Source organism: Nerophis lumbriciformis, linkage group LG17 (assembly GCF_033978685.3).
Source record: "Nerophis lumbriciformis linkage group LG17, RoL_Nlum_v2.1, whole genome shotgun sequence".
NCBI lineage: Eukaryota > Metazoa > Chordata > Actinopteri > Syngnathiformes > Syngnathidae > Nerophis > Nerophis lumbriciformis.
In genome coordinates, this window is record NC_084564.2 from 44,483,188 (window position 1) to 44,509,080 (window position 25,893).

At 43.8% G+C, this 25,893-nt stretch overlaps 2 protein-coding genes across 3 annotated transcripts in view; both read left to right on the forward strand.

Moving 5' to 3' along the window:
* Window positions 1-1,177, forward strand: part of slc13a5b (solute carrier family 13 member 5b) — a 42,204-nt gene extending 41,027 nt beyond the window's left edge. For both annotated transcript variants that reach the window (XM_061973216.1, XM_061973217.1), the window contains one exon: window positions 43-1,177. In XM_061973216.1, the coding sequence (XP_061829200.1) occupies window positions 43-168 (126 nt within the window). In that variant the 3' untranslated portion in view covers window positions 169-1,177. The remainder of the gene's footprint in view (window positions 1-42) is intronic.
* Window positions 143-25,893, forward strand: part of slc47a3 (solute carrier family 47 member 3) — a 66,729-nt gene continuing 40,978 nt past the window's right edge. Inside the window, exon 1 of the mRNA XM_061973218.1 lies at window positions 143-277. The gene's annotated coding sequence lies outside the window, so the exon portion shown is untranslated. The remainder of the gene's footprint in view (window positions 278-25,893) is intronic.

The following is a 25,893-nucleotide window of genomic DNA, read 5'->3' on the forward strand; positions in this document are numbered from 1 at the left end:
CCCGTCTCTGCCTGTCTCTCAACCCTACCTTAAATATTTCAGGCTAGGACGGGAATAGTCATGAACATCATCGGCATTGTTTGCATCACTCTGGCTATCAACACCTGGGGTCGGGCCATGTTTCAGCTGGACACCTTCCCCACCTGGGCCAACGTCACTAGCCCATAAGGCCAACCTGGGTCCCCCTTCTTACAAAAAGATCTCTGGTCAGAGCCACTACACAGTCTGTGCTGCTCAGACAAAATCTACCACTGTGTGTTTTTCACCCACACCTAAGGTGAGCATCTGGCAGGCTTAGGCAATTATTTTGACTCAGGGGCCAAATTTAGAGGAAAAAAATGTATCTATTTTTTGAACACTAATACAAAACCTCACAATAATGTCTGATTATGACAGACCGCCTTAAAAAACGGAATGGAATTTTACATTTTTTTTACTGAATGACAAACCCAGAATGTACATGAAAATAAAGAATGTGGGATTTATAATATTACCCGTATTTTCCGCACCATAAGGCGCCCTGGGTTATAAGCCGCGCCTTCAATGAACGGCATATTTCAAAACTTTGTCCACCTATAAGCCGCCCCGTGTTATAAGCCGCATCTAACTGCGCTAAAGGAATGTCAAAAAAACAGTCAGATAGGTCAGTCAAACTTTAATAATATATTAAAAACCAGCGTGATGTGGGCGCGCATGGAGTCGTATATCAACATGGACGGAGCTGCGTGAAAAAAGCCACCCGGCCTCTTCGCGTAAACTTCCCTTAACCACTCGCTCATCTTTTCTTCATCCATCCATCCCTTCGAGTTAGCTTTTATGATGACGCCGGCTGGAAAGGTCTCTTTTGGCAAGGTCTTCCTTTTGAATATCACCATGGGTGGAAGTTTCTGGCCATTAGCATGGCAAGCTAGAACCACAGTGAAGGATGACTTCTCATTCCCTGTGGTGCGAATATTCACCGTACGTGCTCCCGTTGTATCCACAGTGCGGTTCACAGGAATATCAAAAGTCAGTGGAACCTCGTCCATGTTGATAATGTTCTCTGGCCGGATCTTTTTTTTCAGCTATCTTGTTTTTACAATATGCACGGAAAGTAGCCAGCTTTTCTTGAAAGTCTTTAGGCAGTTGCTGTGAAATAGTAGTCCGTGTGCGGATGGAGAGATTGCGTCTTTTCATGAACCGGAAACCTGTCGCTTAGTAGGAGCCATTTTGTGGTCTTTACAGATGTAAACACACAAAGGAAATGAAACGTAATATCCGTGCGCTTCTTCTTCTTCTTCGGGGGCGGGTGGTTGCTTACAGTAGAAGAAGAAGCGCTTCCTCTTCTATGGGGGTGGGTGCTTACCTTGGCGGTTGCTTGCGTAGAAGAAGAAGCACTTCCTGTTCTACGGGGAAAAAAGATGGCGGCTGTTTACCGTAGTTGCGAGACCGAAACTTTATGAAAATGAATCTTAATATTAATCCATATATAAAGCGCACCAGGTTATAAGCCGCACTGTCAGCTTTTGAGTAAATTTGTGGTTTTTAGGTGCGGCTAATAGTGCGGAAAATACGGTAACTATGAAGGATAAAACACTGAATATTGACAACATATGAATGTCACACCCCCTCTCCATCCACATATTTTACAATCAAGCGAAACACAACAAAAATGCAACAAACAGTGAAATATGAACATGAAGGGTAAACAATAAACCATACTTGCCAACCCTCCCGGATTTTCCGGGAAACTCACGAAATTCAGCGCCTCTCCCGAAAACCTCCTGGGACAAAATTTCTCCCGAAAATCTCCCGAAATTCAGGCGGAGCTGGAAGCCACGCCCCCTCCAGCTCCATGCGGACCTGAGTGACGTCAGGTGCGCAACACCACGTAAATCGTTGGCCAACCAAAAAGTAACCCCAGTACGCTATAGCCAACATTCACCAGGAGATGGCAACAGACAAACATAGATAACTCTATTACATTCCTCCCCTTTTAGAAATGTATAGAAGTTACTCAAAATAAATAAACAACCCAACCAAAAAATGCAGCAGCTCAATTAAAAAACTGTACTTAAGCCACATTCTTTTCTTTTTTTTTTTAGTACTGAACTCTTAACCCTCATTTGTAAAAAAAATAACATGCTTATTATACAAACAGTATTTGTACACCTTTAACACAGATTTTTATACTGTCTTCAGAGATTCAGTTTTTTTGGTGGTACTCGAAACCTTTCTGGGTCCCTGCGAAAGGGTGTTCAGCATGGTTGGAAAAATAGTGACAGAGAATAGAACAAGGATGGACAATTCAACCCTTAACTCAACAATGAGTAGATGAGTGTTATGTGTGTGTATATGTGTAAATAAATGAACACTGAAATTCAAGTATTTCTTTTATATATATATATATATATATATATATATATATATATATATATATATATATATATATATATATATATATATATATATATATATATATAATAAAATAAATATATAGCTAGAATTCACTGAAAGTCAAGTATTTCTTATATATATATATATATATATATATATATATATATATATATATATATATATATATATATATGAAATACTTGACTTGGTGAATTCTAGCTGTAAATATACTCCTCCCCTCTTAGCCCCGCCCCCAACCATCACCCAACCATGCAAATTTTGCATTTCCTTTGGAAATCGAGGTCCCAGAGTCTGGAGGAAGACAGGAGAGGCACAGGATCCACGTTGCCTGAAGTCTAGTGTAAAGTTTCCACCATCAGTGATGGTTTGGGGTGCCATGTCATCTGCTGGTGTCGGTCCACTCTGTTTCCTGAGATCCAGGGTCAACGCAGCCGTCTACCAGCAAGTTTTAGAGCACTTCATGCTTCCTGCTGCTGACCTGCTCTATGGAGATGGAGATTTCAAGTTCCAACAGGACTTGACGCCTGCACACAGCGCAAAATCTACCCGTGCCTGGTTTACGGACCATGGTATTTCTGTTCTAAATTGGCCCGCCAACTCCCCTGACCTTAGCCCCATAGAAAATCTGTGGGGTATTGTGAAAAGGAAGATGCAGAATGCCAGACCCAAAAACGCAGAAGAGTTGAAGGCCACTATCAGAGCAACCTGGGCTCTCATAACACCTGAGCAGTGCCAGAAACTCATCGACTCCATGCCACGCCGCATTAACGCAGTAATTGAGGCAAAAGGAGCTCCAACCAAGTATTGAGTATTGTACATGCTCATATTTTTCATTTTCATACTTTTCAGTTGGCCAACATTTCTAAAAATCCCTTTTTTGTATTAGCCTTAAGTAATATTCTAATTTTGTGACACACGGAATTTTGGGTTTTCATTTGTTGCCACTTCAAATCATCAAAATTAAATGAAATAAACATTTGAATGCATCAGTCTGTGTGCAATGAATAAATATAATGTACAAGTTACACCTTTTGAATGCAATTACTGAAATAAATCAAGTTTTTCAAAATATTCTAATTTACTGGCTTTTACCTGTATATATATATATATATATATACATATATATATATATATATATATATATATATATATATATATATATATATATATATATATATATATATATATTTATATATATATATATATATATATATATATATATGAAATACTTGACTTGGTGAATTCTAGCTGTAAATATATTCCTCCCCTCTTAACCACGCCCCCAACCACGCCCCCAACCACGCCCCCGCCCCAACCACAACCCCCGCTCCCACCCCCCACCTCCCGAAATTGGGGGTCTCAAGGTTGGCAAGTATGGTATCAACACTTACCTGACTGGATGAAGTCCTTGCTGTAGTGTGTTGCATGCTGGGAATTATCTGTGCATGTGATGGAAGAATGCACTGCACATGTGATGGAGGAATGCACAGTGCAGGGTTGAAATTCAACAGAATTTGCTTTAAATCATGTTGTTTTAGCTAATAATCATGCTGCAAGATCTAGCATGTTGCATTCAATGTTTATTCCCATTCATTCCCCATTAATTCCTGTTAATTCCCATGGAAAGTTTCCAACTTTGAATATTCCCGGAATTTTGCAACCCTAGTTGTAAACAATGCAGCTATAAAAAAAATAAAAAAATAAATAAATTTAAAAAAAATAATAATTATATATATAAACATATAATTTGTTGAGAACAATGCTGATGACAAAAGACATGTGTTGCATTTCATTGAAGACTTTTTGTACAGATGGATCCCACCCATGTTGTAATGTGCTGTCGGAGGGCCAACAAGATAGGAAGGCAGACTTTAAGTTTGTTGGCATGTTTACTGCCTTAAATATGTGTCAAACAGAACAAAAAGAATCAAAATAGCAACTTAAACTAAAGCAAAATCTACTCACTGACTCAAATCAAAGAAATACTCATCTTTTAGTGGGCTGCCAATACTACCCAGAATGCGCCACTGTTGCCCATACTTTGGGAATCTAACATTTCTACACCTCAACACACCTTTGTATTGTTTAAATAAAGGACTCCAAATATACCAAAACTATTTACATTGCAAAAAGTGAAATCTAAGTAAGATGAAATATCTCAAATAAGGGTGATATTTGCTTATTTTCTGTCTGATAAGATCATTCTTCTCACTAAGCAGATTTTACGTTAGAGTGTTTTACTTGTTTTAAGTGTTTTGCTCCTAAATGATGTCAGTAAGATATTACAGCTTGTTGCTGAGATGTGATGACCTATATTGAGTAAAACATGCTTGAAACTAGAATATCAAGTGTTGCAAAGTCGTGTCATCAACACTCACAAGTATAAAACTACTTTTTTAAAGTCATCATTTCTTATTTCAAGCATGAAAAAAAAAATCATGACTTTGACACAATTGTGTCTCATAATTAAAACAGATGACAGCCAAATGGACTTTGCTGTTTTATTTTCAATGAAACAATAGAAAATACGTACTCATATAGTAGTACAGTTATTAGTGAGAATATACTTATTTTAAGGTATTTTAGGGTTCATTGAGGTTAGCTAATTAGGGCCCGCAATGGGACATAAGGACCTATTGTATTTCTAAGGTTTTATTATTCTTTCTTTCTTTCTTTCTTTCTTCTTCCGCCGCCTCTTTGAGCACTAATTTGACCCACTTAACATGCTTCAAAACTCACCATGTTTGACCCACACATCAGGACCTGCGAAAATTGTCTTTTAATGAAAAAACCGAACCTCAAATATCAAAATTGCGCTCTAGCGCCCCCTAGAAAAAAAAAAACTAGACTGCCTGTAACTCCCACTAGGAAGGTCGGAGAGACATGAAACAAATTCCTCTATGTAGGTCTGACTTAGACCTAGTTCTCATAATTGTACATCCTCGGGCTAAAATCAACAGGAAGTTGGCAATTCCCCCTTCAAGACAAAAAAGTACTAAAAACAGTCACTTTTGCCTCTTTGCGCTGTAATTTGACCCCTTTAACATGCTTCAAAACTCACCAAACTGAACACACACATCAGGACTGGCAAAAAGTGTGATCTAATAAAAAAACTTAACCCCAAATTCAAAAATTGCGCTCTACAGCAATTTTTGAATAAAACGCACAAAAAACTGCTCCTCGGATGAAAAAACTGACAAAACTGCCTGTAACTCCCACTGGGAAGGTCGGAGAGACATGAAACAAAAACCTCTATGTAGGTCTTACTCATAAATTGACAACCCCCAGCAAAAATCAACAGGAACTTTGCTATTCCCCCTTCAAAACAATTTTTTTGTAAAAACCGGTCACCTTCCTTCAAAATCTATCTCCTCTGAGCGCGTTTGTCGTTTCGGCTTCAAACTAACACAGGAGAGAGATTAAACCCTTGTGTATAAAATAACAGAACAGTTTTTTAATACCTGCTCCGGTTTTGATTTTATGACCCTTCAAAGACCCGCTGCGCTGATGCTGCTGCGCTAATGTTTTTTTAAGATGGCTGCTTAAAAGCAGGAAGCACCAGCGTGGCCACACAATGCAGACAAGGTAGGTACACTAGACAAAAGTCTTGGGACACTTCAGACTAAAAGTAGACAAAAGTATTGCGACACTTAGGACTAGCACCTGCCAAATACGCGGGCCCGAACAACGCTGCTTGCAGCTTTACTTTTACTTGTTTTGGAAAATCTTGACAAGCCAAATTTTCTTGTTCTATTGGCAGATAATTTTGCTGAGTTCGAATAAAATACCCCTCATTTTTGTATTTTTTCTTTCTTGTTTTTGAACACTTGACTTTTTTGCAGTGTAATCCTCATTTTTCTCTGACCTAACATAAGATGAACTAAATAGAAAACAAACTAAACCCCCTGTGTGAGTTGGTATGGTCTGATGTGGTCAGTGGTGACATCATCAACCCCACAAAGCCAGGAAATACCTGCTGGCTCCGCCCCAAACATTTGTGAAGGTGAGCTTCCACCACATGTAAGTAAAAACCAGTACTGCTTTATTTATATGCCAGCAAACCAAGAAGATCATGATGTGAATTAGACCTTGCTCAAAAAGGTTCTTTGTGTCTTCTTCTTCATGTATTTTTTTAAATGTTCTTGCAATCAGACCATATTTTGGGTATATTAGATGGAATCTTCACCTGACATGTTTGGACTGTCCAGAAGGTGACACTAGTGATGGGTTGATGAGGCGTCATGAAGCGTTTCGACACATTGCAAAACTGTATTGATACTGTGTCGATACTGTGTCACTAAATACTGACATCTGCTGGACATTAAAAATCCCTACAGGCAACCTATGGACCGACTCAACTGACACTGATTTGATGCCCTAGTACAGGGGTCACCAACCTTTTTGAAACCAAAAACTACTTCTTGGGTACTGATTAATGCGAAGGGCTACCAGTTTGATACACACTTAAATAAATAAATATATTGTCATTTGTAAGTTACACGTAAGTGTGATTTAAACAAGAATAGCTAAATAAATAAATGTATATACCGTATTTTCCGCACTATAAGGCGCACCTAAAAACCTCCAATTTTCTCGAAAGCTGACAGTGCGCCTTATAATCCAGTGCGCCTTATATATGGACCAATATTGAGCCACAACAGGTCTCGCAACTACGGGATGCATAAAGTAACCCCAGCCTCTACTCTACAGTCTATTCTATGCGCCTTATAATGTGGTGCGTCTTATATATGAACAAAGTTTTAAAATAGGCCATTCATTGAAGGTGCGCCTTATAATCCGGTGCGCCTTATAGTGCGGAAAATACGGTATATAAAAAAAATGGGTATTTCTGTCTGTCATTCCGTCGTACATTTTTTTTTCCTTTTACGGAAGGTTTTTTGTAGAGAATAAATGATGAAAAAAACACTTAATTGAACGGTTTAAAAGAGGAGAAAACACGAAAAAAATTAAAATACAATTTTGAAACATAGTTTATCTTCAATTTCGACTCTTTAAAATTCAAAATTCAACCGACAAAAAGAAGAGAAAAACTAGCTCATTTGAATCTTTTTGAAAATTTTTTTAAAAAGAATTTATGGAACATCATTAGTAATTTTTCCTGATTAAGATACATTTTAGAATTTTGATGACATGTTTTTAAATTGGTTAAAATCCAATCTGCACTTTGTTAGAATATTTAACAAATTGGACCAAGCTATATTTCTAGCAAAGACAAATCAGTATTTCTTCTAGATTTTCCAGAACAACAATTTTAAGAGAAATTCAAAATACTTTGAAATAAGATTTAAATTTGATTCTACAGATTTTCTAGATTTGCCAGAATAATTTTTTTGAATTTTAATCATAGTAAGTTTGAAGAAATATTTCACAAATATTCTCCGTCAAAAAACCAGAAGCTAAAATATTTATTATTCTTTACAATAAAAAAAATAAAAATTTACTTGAACATTGATTTAAATTGTCAGGAAAGAAGAGGAAGAAATTTAAAAGGTAAAAAGGTATATTTGTTTAAAAATCCTAAAATCATTTTTAAGGTTGTATTTTTTTCTCTAAAATTGTATTTTTAAAAGTAATAAGCAAAGTAAAAAAATAAATGAATTTATTTAAACAAGTGAAGACCCATCCATCCATCCATTTTCTACCGCTTATTCCAAGTGAAGACCAAGTCTTTAAAATATTTTCGTGGATTTTCAAATTCTATTTGAGTTTTGTCTCTTTTAGAATTAAAAATGTGGAGCAAAGCGAGACCAGCTTGCTAGTAAATAAATACAATTTAAAAAATAGAGGCAGCTCACTGGTAAGTGCTGCTCTTTGAGCTATTTTTAGAACAGGCCAGCGGGCGACTGATCTGGTCCTTACGGGCTACCTGGTGACCGCGGGCACCGCGTTGGTGACCCCTGCCCTAGTATATACAATAATATAAACCAAGTCATTTAGGATTATTTCATATCTTCATTTAAATAAAAATATATTTGTATCTTTTTTAGATAGAGTCAATAAATAATGTGAACATGTATCATAACATGGAAATCTAAGAGAACGTGTTGTGGATGATTGTGGACTGGGAATTGTTTTAATTTAATTTTTTTACACATTTTTATAAAAAAAAAAAAAAAAAAAGTTTTTCCGACGTATTACATTTTAGACGATTTCTCTTAGTTATTATTTCACCGGCTGTAGAAAAGAGCCGCTCACAGGGCACAGAGGAGGCGTCAGTGCGACACAGTTGGCGTATCGGTCACGTGACCAAAACAGCTCATGATCGGTCACGTGACTTTCTAAAACCGACACAGGGTTTTGCTCTATGAGCTCGACGCATGCGCCGATGCATCGGTGTTGCCGGACCCATCACTAGTATACACTATGGTCTGATTACAAGAAAAATAATTAGACCTGTCTAGACGAGTGATGAGTTCTTCTGTCCCAGATATTAACAATGAGATCAGTATGAAAGAAATGAAGAACAGTAAGACCAAACCACTGTAGCCCGCTCTTAAAGGGGAACATTATCACAATTTCAGAAGGGTTAAAACCATTAAAAATCAGTTCCCAGTGGCTTATTATATTTTTCCAAGTTTTTTTCAAAATTTTACCCATCACGCAATATCCATCCATCCATCCATCTTCTTCCGCTTATCCGAGGTCGGGTCGCGGGGGCAGCAGCCTAAGCAGGGAAGCCCAGACTTCCCTCTCCCCAGCCACTTCGTCCAGCTCCTCCCGGGGGATCCCGAGGCGTTCCCAGGCCAGCCGGGAGACATAGTCTTCCCAACGTGTCCTGGGTCTTCCCCGTGGCCTCCTACCGGTCGGACGTGCCCTAAACACCTCCTTAGGGAGGCGCTCGGGTGGCATCCTGACCAGATGCCCGAACCACCTCATCTGGCTCCTCTCGATGTGGAGGAGCAGCGGCTTTACTTTGAGCTCCCCCCGGATGACAGAGCTTCTCACCCTATCTCTAAGGGAGAGCCCCGCCACCCGGCGGAGGAAACTCATTTCGGCCGCTTGTACCCGTGATCTTGTCCTTTCGGTCATAACCCAAAGCTCATGACCATAGGTGAGGATGGGAACGTAGATCGACCGGTAAATTGAGAGCTTTGCCTTCCGGCTCAGCTCCTTCTTCACCACAACGGATCGATACAGCGTCCGCATTACTGAAGACGCCGCACCGATCCGCCTGTCGATCTCACGATCCACTCTTCCCTCACTCGTGAACAAGACTCCGAGGTACTTGAACTCCTCCACTTGGGGCAAGATCTCCTCCCCAACCCGGAGATGGCACTCCACCCTTTTCCGGGCGAGAACCATGGACTCGGACTTGGAGGTACTGATTCTCATCCCAGTCGCTTCACACTCAGCTGCGAACCGATCCAGTGAGAGCTGAAGATCCTGGCCAGATGAAGCCATCAGGACCACATCATCTGCAAAAAGCAGAGACCTAATCCTGCAGCCACCAAACCGGATCCCCTCAACGCCTTGACTGCGTCTAGAAATTCTGTCCATAAAAGTTATGAACAGAATGGGTGACAAAGGGCAGCCTTGGCGGAGTCCAACCCTCACTGGAAACGTGTCCGACTTACTGCCGGCAATGCGAACCAAGCTCTGGCACTGAGCATACAGGGAGCAGACCGCCACAATCAGACAGTCCGATACCCCGTACTCTCTGAGCACTCCCCACAGGACTTCCCGAGGGACACGGTCGAATGCCTTCTCCAAGTCCACAAAGCACATGTAGACTGGTTGGGCAAACTCCCATGCACCCTCAAGGACCCTGCCGAGAGTATAGAGCTGGTCCACAGTTCCACGACCAGGACGAAAACCACACTGTTCCTCCTGAATCCGAGGTTCGACTATCCGGCGTAGCCTCCTCTCCAGTACACCTGAATAGACCTTACCGGGAAGGCTGAGGAGTGTGATCCCACGATAGTTAGAACACACCCTCCGGTTCCCCTTTTTAAAGAGAGGAACCACCACCCCGGTCTGCCAATCCAGAGGTACCGCCCCCGATGTCCACGCGATGCTGCAGAGTCACGCATCACGCAATATCCCTAAAAAAAGCTTCAAAGTGCCTGATTTTAACCATCGTTATATACACCCGTACATTTTCCTGTGACGTCACATAGTGAAGCCAACACAAACAAACATGGCGGAAAGAACAGCAAGCTATAGCGACATTAGCTCGGATTCAGACTCGGATTTCAGCGGCTTAAGCGATTCAACAGATTACGCATGTATTGAAACGGATGGTTGTAGTGTGGAGGCAGGTAGCGAAAACCAAATTGAAGAAGAAACTGAAGCTATTGAGCCATATCGGTTTGAACTAAGCAAAACCGAGGAAAAGGACACGACAGCCAGCGACACGGGAGAAAGCGAGGACGAATTCGGCGATCGCCTTCTAACCAACGATTGGTATGTGTTTGTTTGGCATTAAAGGAAACTAACAACTATGAACTAGGTTTACAGCATATGAAATACATTTGGCAACAACATGCACTTTGAGAGTGCAGACAGCCCAGTTTTCATCAATTAATATATTCTGTAGACATACCCTCATCCGCTCTCTTTTCCTAAAAGCTGATCTGTCCAGTTTTGTAGTTGATGTCAGCAGGCCAGGGAAGCTAGGGTCGATAGGGGGTTTAGCTCGCTCGTCTGCGGGAACAAACTGCCGCCATTGCTTGCCGTGCTAGCGAGGTCCTTTGTCCCTGAATTGCTCACACACTCCGGCAGATTCAATGGGGGTCTGGCGGCAGATTTCTTTGACTTTATGGTTGGAAATGCATCTGCTTTGAGTGTCGCAGGATATCCACACATTCTTGCCATCTCTGTCGTAGCATAGCTTTCGTGGGTAAAGTGTGCGGAACAAACGGCCAATTTCTTGCCACTTTGGCATCTTTGGGCCACTGGTGCAAGTTGAATCCGTCCCTGTTGGTGTTGTTACACCCTCCGACAACACACCGACGAGGCATGATGTCTCCAAGGTACGGAAAACAGTCGAAAAAAAGGAAAATAACAGAGCTGATTTGACTCGGTGGTTGAGAAAATGGCGCACTGAGAGCGAATAATAGAAAGGCGTTTAATTCGCCAAAATTCACCCATTTAGAGTTCGGAAATCGGTCAAAAAAATATATGGTCTTTTTTCTGCAACATCAAGGTATATATTGACGCTTACATAGGTCTGGTGATAATGTTCCCCTTTAAGATGCCTGCTGGTGAGGTTTTGAACCGCAATAACAATATTTGAGATGCCAGCAATAATTATACTGTGTTCAATGCAACTATTTAAGTCATGATAACTAATAATATATTTACGTATAAAACCTTAAAAGGCTCCTCAGGCTCATGCATTTTATATTATGCATCGTTTTACTGCAAATGGAATCCAGATCCACATGATTACCGTATTTTCCGCACCATATGCCGCCCTGGGTTATAAGCCGCGCCTTCAATGAACGGCATATTTCAAAACTTTGTCCACCTATAAGCCGCCCCGTGTTATAAGCCGCATCTAACTGCGCTAAAGGAATGTCAAAAAAACAGTCAGATAGGTCAGTCAAACTTTAATAATATATTAAAAACCAGCGTGATGTGGGCGCGCATGGAGTCGTATATCAACATGGACGGAGCTGCGTGAAAAAAGCCACCCGGCCTCTTCGCGTAAACTTAAACTTACCTTAACCACTCGCTCATCTTTTCTTCATCCATCCATCCCTTCGAGTTAGCTTTTATGATGACGCCGGCTGGAAAGGTCTCTTTTGGCAAGGTCTTCCTTTTGAATATCACCATGGGTGGAAGTTTCTGGCCATTAGCATGGCGAGCTAGAACCACAGTGAAGGATGACTTCTCATTCCCTGTGGTGCGAATATTCACCGTACGTGCTCCCGTTGTATCCACAGTGCGGTTCACAGGAATATCAAAAGTCAGTGGAACCTCGTCCATGTTGATAATGTTCTCTGGCCGGATCTTTTTTTCAGCTATCTTGTTTTTACAATATGCACGGAAAGTAGCCAGCTTTTCTTGAAAGTCTTTAGGCAGTTGCTGTGAAATAGTAGTCCGTGTGCGGATGGAGAGATTGCGTCTTTTCATGAACCGGAAACCTGTCGCTTAGTAGGAGCCATTTTGTGGTCTTTACAGATGTAAACACACAAAGGAAATGAAACGTAATATCCGCGCGCTTCTTCTTGTTCTACGGGGGCGGGTGGTTGCTTGCCGTAGAAGAAGAAGCGCTTCCTGTTCTACGGGGAAAAAAGATGGCGGCTGTTTACCGTAGTTGCGAGACCTAAACTTTATGAAAATGAATCTTAATATTAATCCATATATAAAGCGCACCGGGTTATAAGCCGCACTGTCAGCTTTTGAGTAAATTTGTGGTTTTTAGGTGCGGCTAATAGTGCGGAAAATACGGTAATGTCCGCCTTGCTCATGAGTAGGGGAAATGTATTGTGTATGAAGATAAAATGTAACTTTTGTACATATAACAATATAACAAATAAAAACGCTATCTTTATCCCTTTATGTGACCTCTGTAAGGGAATTGGGTGCTTCATTTGATCAATGGGGTAAAGCACATGAGGTGGAAACAAGTGTTAAATCAGCGCTGTATCTGATCATTTACAATCAAGTCCGTCTGAACTGCTGTATTTTTTTTTTTAAATTTGATTGTATATATTTTTTGCAAGACTACTTTTGTAATAAATGCATTTCTTATTTGCATTGTACATATTCTTGGCAATAAACATTATTCTGATACTGATAAAGTGTGTTCATCATGATAAATGATGGTTTGATTCATTTGATATTGTATAATTTGTTGAATTAGACTTCTAATCTGCTGCTCTTGGACACATTTTCTAGCATAGGTTTTCTAAACATAGTCTTCCCAACGTGTCCTGGGTCTTCCCCGTGGCCTCCTACCGGTCGGACGTGCCCTAAACACCTCCCTAGGGAGGCGTTCGGGTGGCATCCTGACCAGATGCCCGAACCACCTCATCTGGCTCCTCTCCATGTGGAGGAGCAGTGGCTTTACTTTGAGCTCCCCCCGGATGACAGAGCTTCTCACCCTATCTCTAAGGGAGAGCCCCGCCACTCGGCGGAGGAAACTCATTTGGGCCGCTTGTACCCGTGATCTTGTCCTTTCGGTCATGACCCAAAGCTCATGACCATAGGTGAGGATGGGAACGTAGATCGACCGGTAAATCGAGAGCTTTGCCTTCCGGCTCAGCTCCTTCTTCACCACAAAGGATCGATACAGCGTCCGCATTACTGAAGATGCCGCACCGATCCGCCTGTCGATCTCACAATCCACTCTTCCCCCACTCGTGAACAAGACTCCTAGGTACTTGAACTCCTCCACTTGGGGCAGGGTCTCCTCCCCAACCCGGAGATGGCACTCCACCCTTTTCCGGGCGAGAACCATGGACTCGGACTTGGAGGTGCTGATTCTCATCCCAGTCGCTTCACACTCGGCTGCGAACCGATCCAGCGAGAGCTGAAGATCCTGGCCAGATGAAGCCATCAGGACCACATCATCCGCAAAAAGCAGAGACCTAATCCTGCAGCCACCAAACCGGATCCCCTCAACGCCTTGACTGCGCCTAGAAATTCTGTCCATAAAAGTTATGAACAGAATGGGTGACAAAGGGCAGCCTTGGCGGAGTCCAACCCTCACTGGAAACGTGTCCGACTTACTGCCGGCAATGCGGACCAAGCTCTGACACTGATTGTACAGGGAGCGGACAGCCACAATCAGACAGTCCGATACCCCATACTCTCTGAGCACTCCCCACAGGACCTCCCGAGGGACACGGTCGAATGCCTTCTCCAAGTCACAAAGCACATGTAGACTGGTTGGGCAAACTCCCATGCACCCTCAAGGACCCTGCCGAGAGTATAGAGCTGGTCCACAGTTCCACGACCAGGACGAAAACCACATTGTTCCTCCTGAATCCGAGGTTCGACTATCCGGCGTAGCCTCCTCTCCAGTACACCTGAATAGACCTTACCGGGAAGGCTGAGGAGTGTGTTCCCACGATAGTTGGAACACACCCTCCGGTTCCCCTTCTTAAAGAGAGGAACCACCACCCCGGTCTGCCAATCCAGAGGTACCGCCCCCGATGTCCACGCGATACTGCAGAGTCTTGTCAACCAAGACAGCCCCACAGCATTCAGAGCCTTAAGGAACTCCGGGCAGATCTCATCCACCCCCGGGGCCTTGCCACCGAGGAGCTTTTTAACTACCTCAGCAACCTCAGCCCCAGAAATAGGAGAGCCCACCACAGATTCCCCAGGCACTGCTTCCTCATAGGAAGACGTGTTGGTGGGATTGAGGAGGTCTTCGAAGTATTCCCTCCACCGATCCACAACATCCGCAGTCGAGGTTAGCAGAACACCATCAGCACCATACACGGTGTCGACAGTGCACTGCTTCCCCTTCCTGAGGCGGCGGATGGTGGTCCAGAATCGCTTCGAAGCCGTCCGGGAGTCGTTTTCCATGGCTTCCTTGAACTCCTCCCACGTCCGAGTTTTTGCCTTTGCGACCGCTGAAGCCGCACACCGCTTGGCCTGTCGGTACCTGTCCGCTGCCTCCGGAGTCCTATGAGCCAAAAGAACCCGATAGGACTCCTTCTTCAGCTTGACGGCATCCCTCACCGCCGGTGTCCACCAACGGGTTCTAGGATTACCGCCACGACAGGCACCAACGACCTCGCGGCCACAGCTCCAATCAGCCGCCTCGACAATAGATGCGGCTGAACATATCAGAAATAATTGTGAATGTTGAAAATAATCTACACGCATATGTTGTCAGGCAGTTTGTCACAAGTGCATTTTATCAGATCCGCACAGTTAAAAGAGATTATTAGCATTAGAGATTGAATTTTTAGGAGATATTGATTTATTTGAGTCTTTATTTGAAGGGACAATGCACAGAGACATTAAGATCAAAGACAGATATGTTCTGTAGCAGATTATAGCTACATAGCTGGTTTTCATCTGCAGTCCCTGGCTACCTAAATTAAAGATATACAAAAACATGCAATCAAATTCTAACAATACCATTATACTATAGCACGTACTCATACTGTACATTACAACCACACTTCTCCTTTACATCATCACACAGACAATACATGCTATTGTTCACTTCTGGCATCATTTGTAAAAACACAAGCATGATTTAAACACACACACCTCACAGTTTACAACAAAATGCTCTCATGGATACAAATAATACACATGAAGTTGACATGTCAATCATAGTGTCCACTTTAGTGACCGTGTGAGCAACTCTGATTGCTTCAAAGCCACTTTTTAACTTCAATGGTGAATGGTCTCAACATCAATAGCATTAACCAAAATAACAGAGGAAATTACCAATGCAATAGATGGTAAAGAATGTGCGGCCGCAGTATTCACGGACTTAACAAAAGCATTTGACACAATTAATCATGATATTTTAATACGAAAATTAGAACAATATGGCATCAGAGGTTTGGTATTGAATTGGGTAAGAAGTTATTTAACCAACAGGAAGCAATATGTGAAGATGGGTGAAAATACAGGTAAAAGCCAGTAAATTAGAATATTTTGAAAAACTTGATTTATTTCAGTAATTGCATTCAAAAGGTGTAACTTGTACATTATATTTATTCATTGCACACAGACTGATGCATTCAAATGTTTATTTCATTCAATTTTGATGATTTGAAGTGGCAACAAATGAAAATCCAAAATTCCGTGTGTCACAAAATTAGAATATTACTTAAGGCTAATACAAAAAAGGGATTTTTAGAAATGTTGGCCAAGTGAAAAGTATGAAAATGAAAAATATGAGCATGTACAATACTCAATACTTGGTTGGAGCTCCTTTTGCCTCAATTACTGCGTTAATGCGGCGTGGCATGGAGTCGATGAGTTTCTGGCACTGCTCAGGTGTTATGAGAGCCCAGGTTGCTCTGATAGTGGCCTTCAACTCTTCTGCGTTTTTGGGTCTGGCATTCTGCATCTTCCTTTTCACAATACCCCACAGATTTTCTATGGGGCTAAGGTCAGGGGAGTTGGCGGGCCAATTTAGAACAGAAATACCGTGGTCCGTAAACCAGGCACGGGTAGATTTTGCGCTGTGTGCAGGCGCCAAGTCCTGTTGGAACTTGAAATCTCCATCTCCATAGAGCAGGTCAGCAGCAGGAAGCATGAAGTGCTCTAAAACTTGCTGGTAGACGGCTGCGTTGACCCTGGATCTCAGGAAACAGAGTGGACCGACACCAGCAGATGACATGGCACCCCAAACCATCACCCAACCATGCAAATTTTGCATTTCCTTTGGAAATCGAGGTCCCAGAGTCTGGAGGAAGACAGGAGAGGCACAGGATCCACGTTGCCTGAAGTCTAGTGTAAAGTTTCCACCATCAGTGATGGTTTGGGGTGCCATGTCATCTGCTGGTGTCGGTCCACTCTGTTTCCTGAGATCCAGGGTCAACGCAGCCGTCTACCAACAAGTTTTAGAGCACTTCATGCTTCCTGCTGCTGACCTGCTCTATGGAGATGGAGATTTCAAGTTCCAACAGGACTTGGCGCCTGCACACAGCGCAAAATCTACCCGTGCCTGGTTTACGGACCATGGTATTTCTCTTCTAAATTGGCCCGCCAACTCCCCTGACCTTAGCCCCATAGAAAATCTGTGGGGTATTGTGAAAAGGAAGATGCAGAATGCCAGACCCCAAAACGCAGAAGAGTTGAAGGCCACTATCAGAACAACCTGGGCTCTCATAACACCTGAGCAGTGCCAGAAACTCATCGACTCCATGCCACGCCGCATTAACGCAGTAATTGAGGCAAAAGGAGCTCCAACCAAGTATTGAGTATTGTACATGCTCATATTTTTCATTTTCATACTTTTCAGTTGGCCAACATTTCTAAAAATCCCTTTTTTGTATTAGCCTTAAGTAATATTCTAATTTTGTGACACACGGAATTTTGGATTTTCATTTGTTGCCACTTCAAATCATCAAAATTAAATGAAATAAACATTTGAATGCATCAGTCTGTGTGCAATGAATAAATATAATGTGCAAGTTACACCTTTTGAATGCAATTACTGAAATAAATCAAGTTTTTCAAAATATTCTAATTTACTGGCTTTTACCTGTATGTCAACACAGCTAGATATATCCTGTTGTGTACCCCAGGGATCAATACTGGGACCAAGATTGTTCAATCTTTATATAAACGACATTTGTAAGGTTACGAAGGACTTAAAGTTGTTTTTATTTGCGGACGACACAACTGCTTTCTGTTCAGGAGAGAGCACACAGAAGATAATACAAATAATAACAAATTAAAAAGATGCTTTGACAAAAACAGACTATCTTTGAATCTCAGTAAAACTAAAATAATGCTATTTGGTAATAGTAGAAAAGAGCATCATACACAAATACAAATAGACGGAGTAGACATAGAAAGGGTAAAAGAAACTAGATTTTCGGGAGTATTAATAGATGATCAAATGAACTGGAAATCTCATATACAAAACATACAACATAAGGTGGCAAAAAACATTTCAATAATGAATAAAGCAAAATATGTCCTGGGCCAAAAATCACTACATATTCTCTACTGCTCGCTAGTGTTACCATATCTGAGTTATTGTGCAGAAATATGGGGAAATAACTACAAATGTGCGCTACATTCGCTAACCGTGTTACAAACAAGATCAGTTAGAATAATACATAATGTTGGATATAGAGAACACACAAACACTTTATTTATTAAGTCAGAAATATTAAAGTTCGATGATTTGGTAAAATTGCAAAGAGCTAAAATGATGTACAAAGCAAACTATAACCTGCTACCAAAGAATGTACAACAATTCTTCTCAACTAAAGAGGAGAAATAGAACCTTAGAGGAAAAAATAATTTAAAGCATTTATATGCACGTACAACACTTAGAACTTTTAGCATATCAGTATGTGGAATTAAATGATGGAATGGATGAAGTAAAGAAGTAAAAAATTGTACTGATATGATCCACTTTAAGAGGTTGTTCAAAATAATAGTGCTTACAGAGTACAAAGAAGAAAGATTATGAGAAATACTTTCAACCTTATTGAAAATAGGATATTCTTCATCTCAGTATGTTAATAATGACTGACTTCATTCCATCCATCCATCCATCCATCTTCTTCCGCTTATCCGAGGTCGGGTCGCGGGGGCAGCAGCCTAAGCAGGGAAGCCCAGACTTCCCTCTCCCCAGCCACTTCGTCCAGCTCTTCCTGTGGGACCCCGAGGCGTTCCCAGGCCAGCCGGGAGACATAGTCTTCCCAACGTGTCCTGGGTCTTCCCCGTGGCCTCCTACCGGTCGGACGTGCCCTAAACACCTCCCTAGGGAGGCGTTTGGGTGGCATCCTGACCAGATGCCCGAACCACCTCATCTGGCTCCTCTCCATGTGGAGGAGCAGCGGCTTTACTTTGAGCTCCTCCCGGATGGCAGAGCTTCTCACCCTATCTCTAAGGGAGAGACCCGCCACCCGGCGGAGGAAACTCATTTCAGCCGCTTTAAGAAGGGGAACCGGAGGGTGTGCTCTAACTATCGTGGGATCACACTCCTCAGCCTTCCCGGTAAGGTCTATTCAGGTGTACTGGAGAGGAGGCTACGCCGGATAGTCGAACCTCGGATTCAGGAGGAACAGTGTGGTTTTCGTCCTGGTCGTGGAACTGTGGACCAGCTCTATACTCTCGGCAGGGTCTTTGAGGGTGCATGGGAGTTTGCCCAACCAGTCTACATGTGTTTTGTGGACTTGGAGAAGGCATTCGACCGTGTCCCTCGGGAAGTCCTGTGGGGAGTGCTCAGAGAGTATGGGGTATTGGACTGTCTGATTGTGGCAGTCCGCTCCCTGTATGATCAGTGCCAGAGCTTGGTCCGCATTGCCGGTAGTAAGTCGGACACGTTTCCAGTGAGGGTTGGACTCCGCCAAGGCTGCCCTTTGTCACCGATTCTGTTCATAACCTTTATGGACAGAATTTCTAGGCGCAGTCAAGGCGTTGAGGGGATCTGGTTTGGTGGCTGCAGGATTAGGTCTCTGCTTTTTGCAGATGATGTGGTCCTGATGGCTTCATCTGGCCAGGATCTTCAGCTCTCGCTGGATCGGTTCGCAGCAGAGTGTGAAGCGACTGGGATGAGAATCAGCACCTCCAAGTCCGAGTCCATGGTTCTCTCCCGGAAAAGGGTGGAGTGCCATCTCCGGGTTGGGGAGGAGATCTTGCCCCAAGTGGAGGAGTTCAAGTACCTCGGAGTCTTGTTCACGAGTGAGGGAAGAGTGAATCGTGAGATCGACAGGCGGATCGGTGCGGCGTCTTCAGTAATGCGGACGCTGTATCGATCCGTTGTGGTGAAGAAGGAGCTGAGCCGGAAGGCAAAGCTCTCAATTTACCGGTCGATCTACGTTCCCATCCTCACCTATGGTCATGAGCTTTGGGTTATGACCGAAAGGACAAGATCACGGGTACAAGCGGCCCAAATGAGTTTCCTCCGCCGGGTGGCGGGGCTCTCCCTTAGAGATAGGGTGAGAAGCTCTGCCATCCGGGGGGAGCTCAAAGTAAAGCCGCTGCTCCTCCACATGGAGAGGAGCCAGATGAGGTGGTTCGGGCATCTGGTCAGGATGCCACCCGAGCGCCTCCCTAGGGAGGTGTTTCGGGCACGTCCGACCGGTAGGAGGCCACGGGGAAGACCCAGGACACGCTGGGAAGACTATCTCTCCCGGCTGGCCTGGGAACGCCTCGGGATCCCCCGGGAGGAGCTGGACGAAGTGGCTAGGGAGAGGGAAGTCTGGGCTTCCCTGCTTAGGCTGCTGCCCCCGCGACCCGACCTCGGATAAGCGGAAGAAGATGGATGGATGGATGGATGTTTTTTTACCCTCATCTTTTTCCATTTTTCATACATTTTTGAAAAAGCTCCGGAGAGCCACTAGGGCGGCGCTAAAGAGCCGCATGCGGCTCTAGAGCCGCGGGTTGCCGACCCCTGCTTTATACACACACCATAATAATACTCCTATGTTGAAGCACAGTACAATCCATCAAGCGGTGTGGCTTCATAGCTTACCAAAGTCCTACTAATCTATATTTTCAATGGAACATGTAAAATGGCGGTGTTTACTCGAGTCATATTGCAGTCTACACGTATCTCTTATGTGAGACTGCCATCTACTGGTCACACTTATAACACCATGTACCAAATAAAATAGCTTCAAGGTCGGTAAGCACAACCAGAATTGATACGTACATTACGTCGAGTTTTGAGAAAATCAAAGGATTTTAAATGTGCCTTATAGTCCAAAAAATATGGTAATTTTGTCTTGTTCCAGTCGACGTGCATTTTGTCTTGTTTTGTTCTAATCTTCTTTTTGTCAGGGGAAAAAAAGGTTGTTGACGAGAATTAATAGATAACGAAATGACCATCAATCAATCAATCAATGTTTATTTATATAGCCCTAAATCACAAGTGTCTCAAAGGGCTGCACAAGCCACAACGACATCCTCGGTACAAAGCCCACATAAGGGCAAGGAAAAACTCACCCCAGTGGGACGTCGATGTGAATGACTATGAGAAACCTTGGAGAGGACCGCATATGTGGGTAAACCCCCCCCTCTAGGGGAGACCGAATGCAATGGATGTCGAGTGGGTCTGACATAATATTGTGAGAGTCCAGTCCATAGTGGATCCAACATAATAGTAAGAGTCCAGTCCATAGTGGATCTAACATAATATTGTGAGAGTCCAGTCCATAGTGGATCCAACATAATAGTAAGAGTCCAGTCCATAGTGGATCTAACATAATAGTGGGAGAGTCCAGTCCATAGTGGATCCAACATAATAGTAAGAGTCCAATCCATAGTGGATCTAACATAATAGTGAGAGTCCAGTCCATAGTGGATCTAACATAATAGTGAGAGTCCAGTCCATAGTGGATCCAACATAATAGTAAGAGTCCAGTCCATAGTGGATCTAACATAATATTGTGAGAGTCCAGTCCATAGTGGATCCAACATAATAGTAAGAGTCCAATCCATAGTGGATCTAACATAATAGTGAGAGTCCAGTCCATAGTGGATCTAACATAATAGTGAGAGTCCAGTCCATAGTGGATCTAACATAATAGTAAGAGTCCAGTCCATAGTGGATCTAACATAATAGTGAGAGTCCAGTCCATAGTGGATCTAACATAATAGTGAGAGTCCAGTCCATAGTGGATCCAACATAATAGTAAGAGTCCAGTCCATAGTGGATCTAACATAATAGTGAGAGTCCAGTCCATAGTGGATCTAACATAATAGTGAGAGTCCAGTCCATAGTGGATCCAACATAATAGTAAGAGTCCAGTCCATAGTGGATCTAACATAATATTGTGAGAGTCCAGTCCATAGTGGATCCAACATAATAGTAAGAGTCCAGTCCATAGTGGGGCCAGCGGAGACGGGTCAGCAGCGCAGAGATGTTCCCAACCGATGCACAGGCGAGCGGTCCACCCCGGGTCCCGACTCTGGACAGCCAGCACTTCATCCATGGCCACCGGACCTGTGCCCCCCCCCCCCCCCCCCCTCCACAAGGAAGAGGGGAGCAGAGGAGAAAAGAAAAGAAACGGCAGATCAACTGGTCTAAAAGGGGGGTCTATTTAAAGGCTAGAGTATACAAATGAGTTTTAAGATGGGACTTAAATGCTTCCACTGTGCCAAAATGAAAATGTGCAAATGGGCCACGGACCAAAAAGAGTGATTTTAAACGTACAGCCGTAACACGAGTGAGGATCTAAGGTAGTAGAGATAATTCATGCCAACTCGTTAGCCCTGCGGACATGTCATCAATGAATGTGTTGGCTTGAAAGAGGTCAGCATTAATATGTGTTACTTTTGGGAAGTCCAAACTAAATGACTCAAATTGGCTGGCAGTTTTGTCAGCCCTGGTCTAAGGTCTACAATGTGACGCTGATGCACACCCAATAATAACCCACAAGCTTAATCAATGACAAGGTCAAAAAGCTCAGTGTGCATCAGGTGCCTTCACTATCTGTTACACAGGTGCACAATATACCTCCTGTGTGATAGCATCAGTCTTGCCTGCCACAGAAAGGCTCGAGCGTGTCATGACTGGTTTCACTTTGCGGATTCCAACAGTTCAGCCCTTTAAGGACGACAGAGGACTTTTCATTGTGTTCAGTGACCAGGGGAAATAGGAGATATGGACATACACCAGGGTGCATGGGAGTTTGCCCAACCAGTCTACATGTGCTTTGTGGACTTGGAGAAGGCATTGGACCGTGTCCCTCGGGAAGTCCTGTGGGGAGTGCTCAGAGAGTATGGGGTATCGGACTGTCTGATTGTGGCAGTCCGCTCCCTGTATGATCAGTGCCAGAGCTTGGTCCGCATTGCCGGTAGTAAGTCGGACACGTTTCCCAGTGAGGGTTGGACTCCGCCAAGGCTGCCCTTTGTCACCCATTCTGTTCATAACTTTTATGGACAGAATTTCTAGGCGCAGTCAAGGCGTTGAGGGGATCTGGTTTGGTGGCTGCGGGATTAGGTCTCTGCTTTTTGCAGATGATGTGGTCCTGATGGCTTCATCTGGCCAGGATCTTCAGCTCTCACTGGATCGGTTCGCAGCTGAGTGTGAAGCGACTGGGATGAGAATCAGCACCTCCAAGTCCGAGTCCATGGTTCTCGCCCGGAAAATGGTGGAGTGCCATCTCCGGGTTGGGGAGGAGATCTTGCCCCAAGTGGAGGAGTTTAAGTACCTCGGAGTCTTGTTCACGAGTGAGGAAAGAGTGGATGGTGAGATGGACAGGCGGATCGGTGCGGCGTCTTCAGTAATGCGGACGCTGTATCGATCCGTTGTGGTGAAGAAGGAGCTGAGCCGGAAGGCAAAGCTCTCAATTTACCGGTCGATCTACATTCCCATCCTCACCTATGGTCATGAGCTTTGGGTTATGACCGAAAGGACAAGATCACGGGTACAAGCGGCTTGAAATGAGTTTCCTCCGCCGGGTGGCGGGTCTCTCCCTTAGAGATAGGGTGAGAAGCTCTGTCATCCGGGAGGAGCTCAAAGTAAAGCCGCTGCTCCTCCACATGGAGAGGAGCCAGATGAGGTGGTTCGGGCATCTGGTCAGGATGCCACCCGAACGCCTCCCTAGGGAGGTGTATAGGGCACGTCCGACCGGTAAGAGGCCGCGGGGAAGACCCAGGACACGTTGGGAAGACTATGTCTCCCGGCTGGCCTGGGAACGCCTCGGGGTCCCACAGGAAGAGCTGGACGAAGTGGCTGGGGAGAGGGAAGTCTGGGCTTCCCTGCTTAGGCTGCTGCCCCCGCGACCCGACCTCGGATAAGCGGAAGAAGATGGATGGATGGATGGATGGATGGACATACACCATATTGCCAAAAGTATTTGGCCACCCATCCAAATGAAGAGAATCAGGTGTCCTAATCACTTGGCCCGGTGTATCAAATTAAAGCACTTAGGCATGGAGACTGTTTCTACAAACATTTGTGAAAGAATGGGCCGCTCTCAGTGATTTCCAGCGTGGAACTGTCACAGGATGCCACCTGTGCAACAAATCCAGTCCTGAAATTTCTTCGCTCCTAAATAGTCCAAAGTCAACTTTATTATAAGAAAAGTGAACAGCAACTCAGCCACCAAGTGGTAGGCCAGGTAAACTGACAGAGAGGTCAAAGACTTTCTGCACAGTCACTTGCTACAGAGCTCCAAACCTCATGTGACCTTCCAATTAGCCCACGTACAGTACGCAGAAAGCTTCATGGAATGGGTTTCCATGGCCGAGCAGCTGCATCGAAGCCATACATCACCAAGTCCAATGCAAAGCGTGGGCTGCAGTGGTGTAAAGGACATCACCACTGGACTCTAGAGCAGTGGAGACGCCTTCTCTGGACTGATGAATCACACTTTTCCATCTGGCAATCTGATGGACCAGTCTGGGTTTGGAGGTTGCCAGGAGAACGCTACATTTCCGACTGCATTGTGCCGAGTGTGGAATTTGGTGGAGGAGGAATTATGATGGGGTTGTTTTTCAGGAGTTGGGCTCAGTGAAAGGAACTTTGGAATGCTCCAGGATATCAAAACATGTTGGACAATTCCATAGGATGGCACTTTAAGTTCATATGTGAGTAAAGGCAGGTGGACAAATACTTTTGGCAATATACAGGTAAAAGCCAGTAAATTAGAATATTTTGAAAAACTTGATTTATTTCAGTAATTGCATTCAAAAGGTGTAACTTGTACATTATATTTATTCATTGCACACAGACTGATGCATTCAAATGTTTATTTCACTTAATTTTGATGATTTGAAGTGGCAACAAATGAAAATCCAAAATTCCGTGTGTCACAAAATTAGAATATTACTTAAGGCTAATACAAAAAAGGGATTTTTAGAAATGTTGGCCAACTGAAAAGTATGAAAATGAAAAATATGAGCATGTACAATACTCAATACTTGGTTGGAGCTCAATTACTGCGTTAATGCGGCGTGGCATGGAGTCGATGAGTTTCTGGCACTGCTCAGGTGTTATGAGAGCCCAGGTTGCTCTGATAGTGGCCTTCAACTCTTCTGCGTTTTTGGGTCTGGCATTCTGCATCTTCCTTTTCACAATACCCCACAGATTTTCTATGGGGCTAAGGTCAGGGGAGTTGGCGGGCCAATTTAGAACAGAAATACCATGATCCGTAAACCAGGCACGGGTAGATTTTGCGCTGTGTGCAGGCGCCAAGTCCTGTTGGAACTTGAAATCTCCATCTCCATAGAGCAGGTCAGCAGCAGGAAGCATGAAGTGCTCTAAAACTTGCTGGTAGACGGCTGCGTTGACCCTGGATCTCAGGAAACAGAGTGGACCGACACCAGCAGATGACATGGCACCCCAAACCATCACCCAACCATGCAAATTTTGCATTTCCTTTGGAAATCGAGGTCCCAGAGTCTGGAGGAAGACAGGAGAGGCACAGGATCTACGTTGCCTGAAGTCTAGTGTAAAGTTTCCACCATCAGTGATGGTTTGGGGTGCCATGTCATCTGCTAGTGTCGGTCCACTCTGTTTCCTGAGATCCAGGGTCAATGCAGCCGTCTACCAGCAAGTTTTAGAGCACTTCATGCTTCCTGCTGCTGACCTGCTCTATGGAGATGGAGATTTCAAGTTCCAACAGGACTTGGCGCCTGCACACAGCGCAAAATCTACCCGTGCCTGGTTTACGGACCATGGTATTTCTGTTCTAAATTGGCCCGCCAACTCCCCTGACCTTAGCCCCATAGAAAATCTGTGGGGTATTGTGAAAAGGAAGATGCAGAATGCCAGACCCAAAAACGCAGAAGAGTTGAAGGCCACTATCAGAGCAACCTGGGCTCTCATAACACCTGAGCAGTGCCAGAAACTCATCGACTCCATGCCACGCCGCATTAACGCAGTAATTGAGCTCCAACCAAGTATTGAGTATT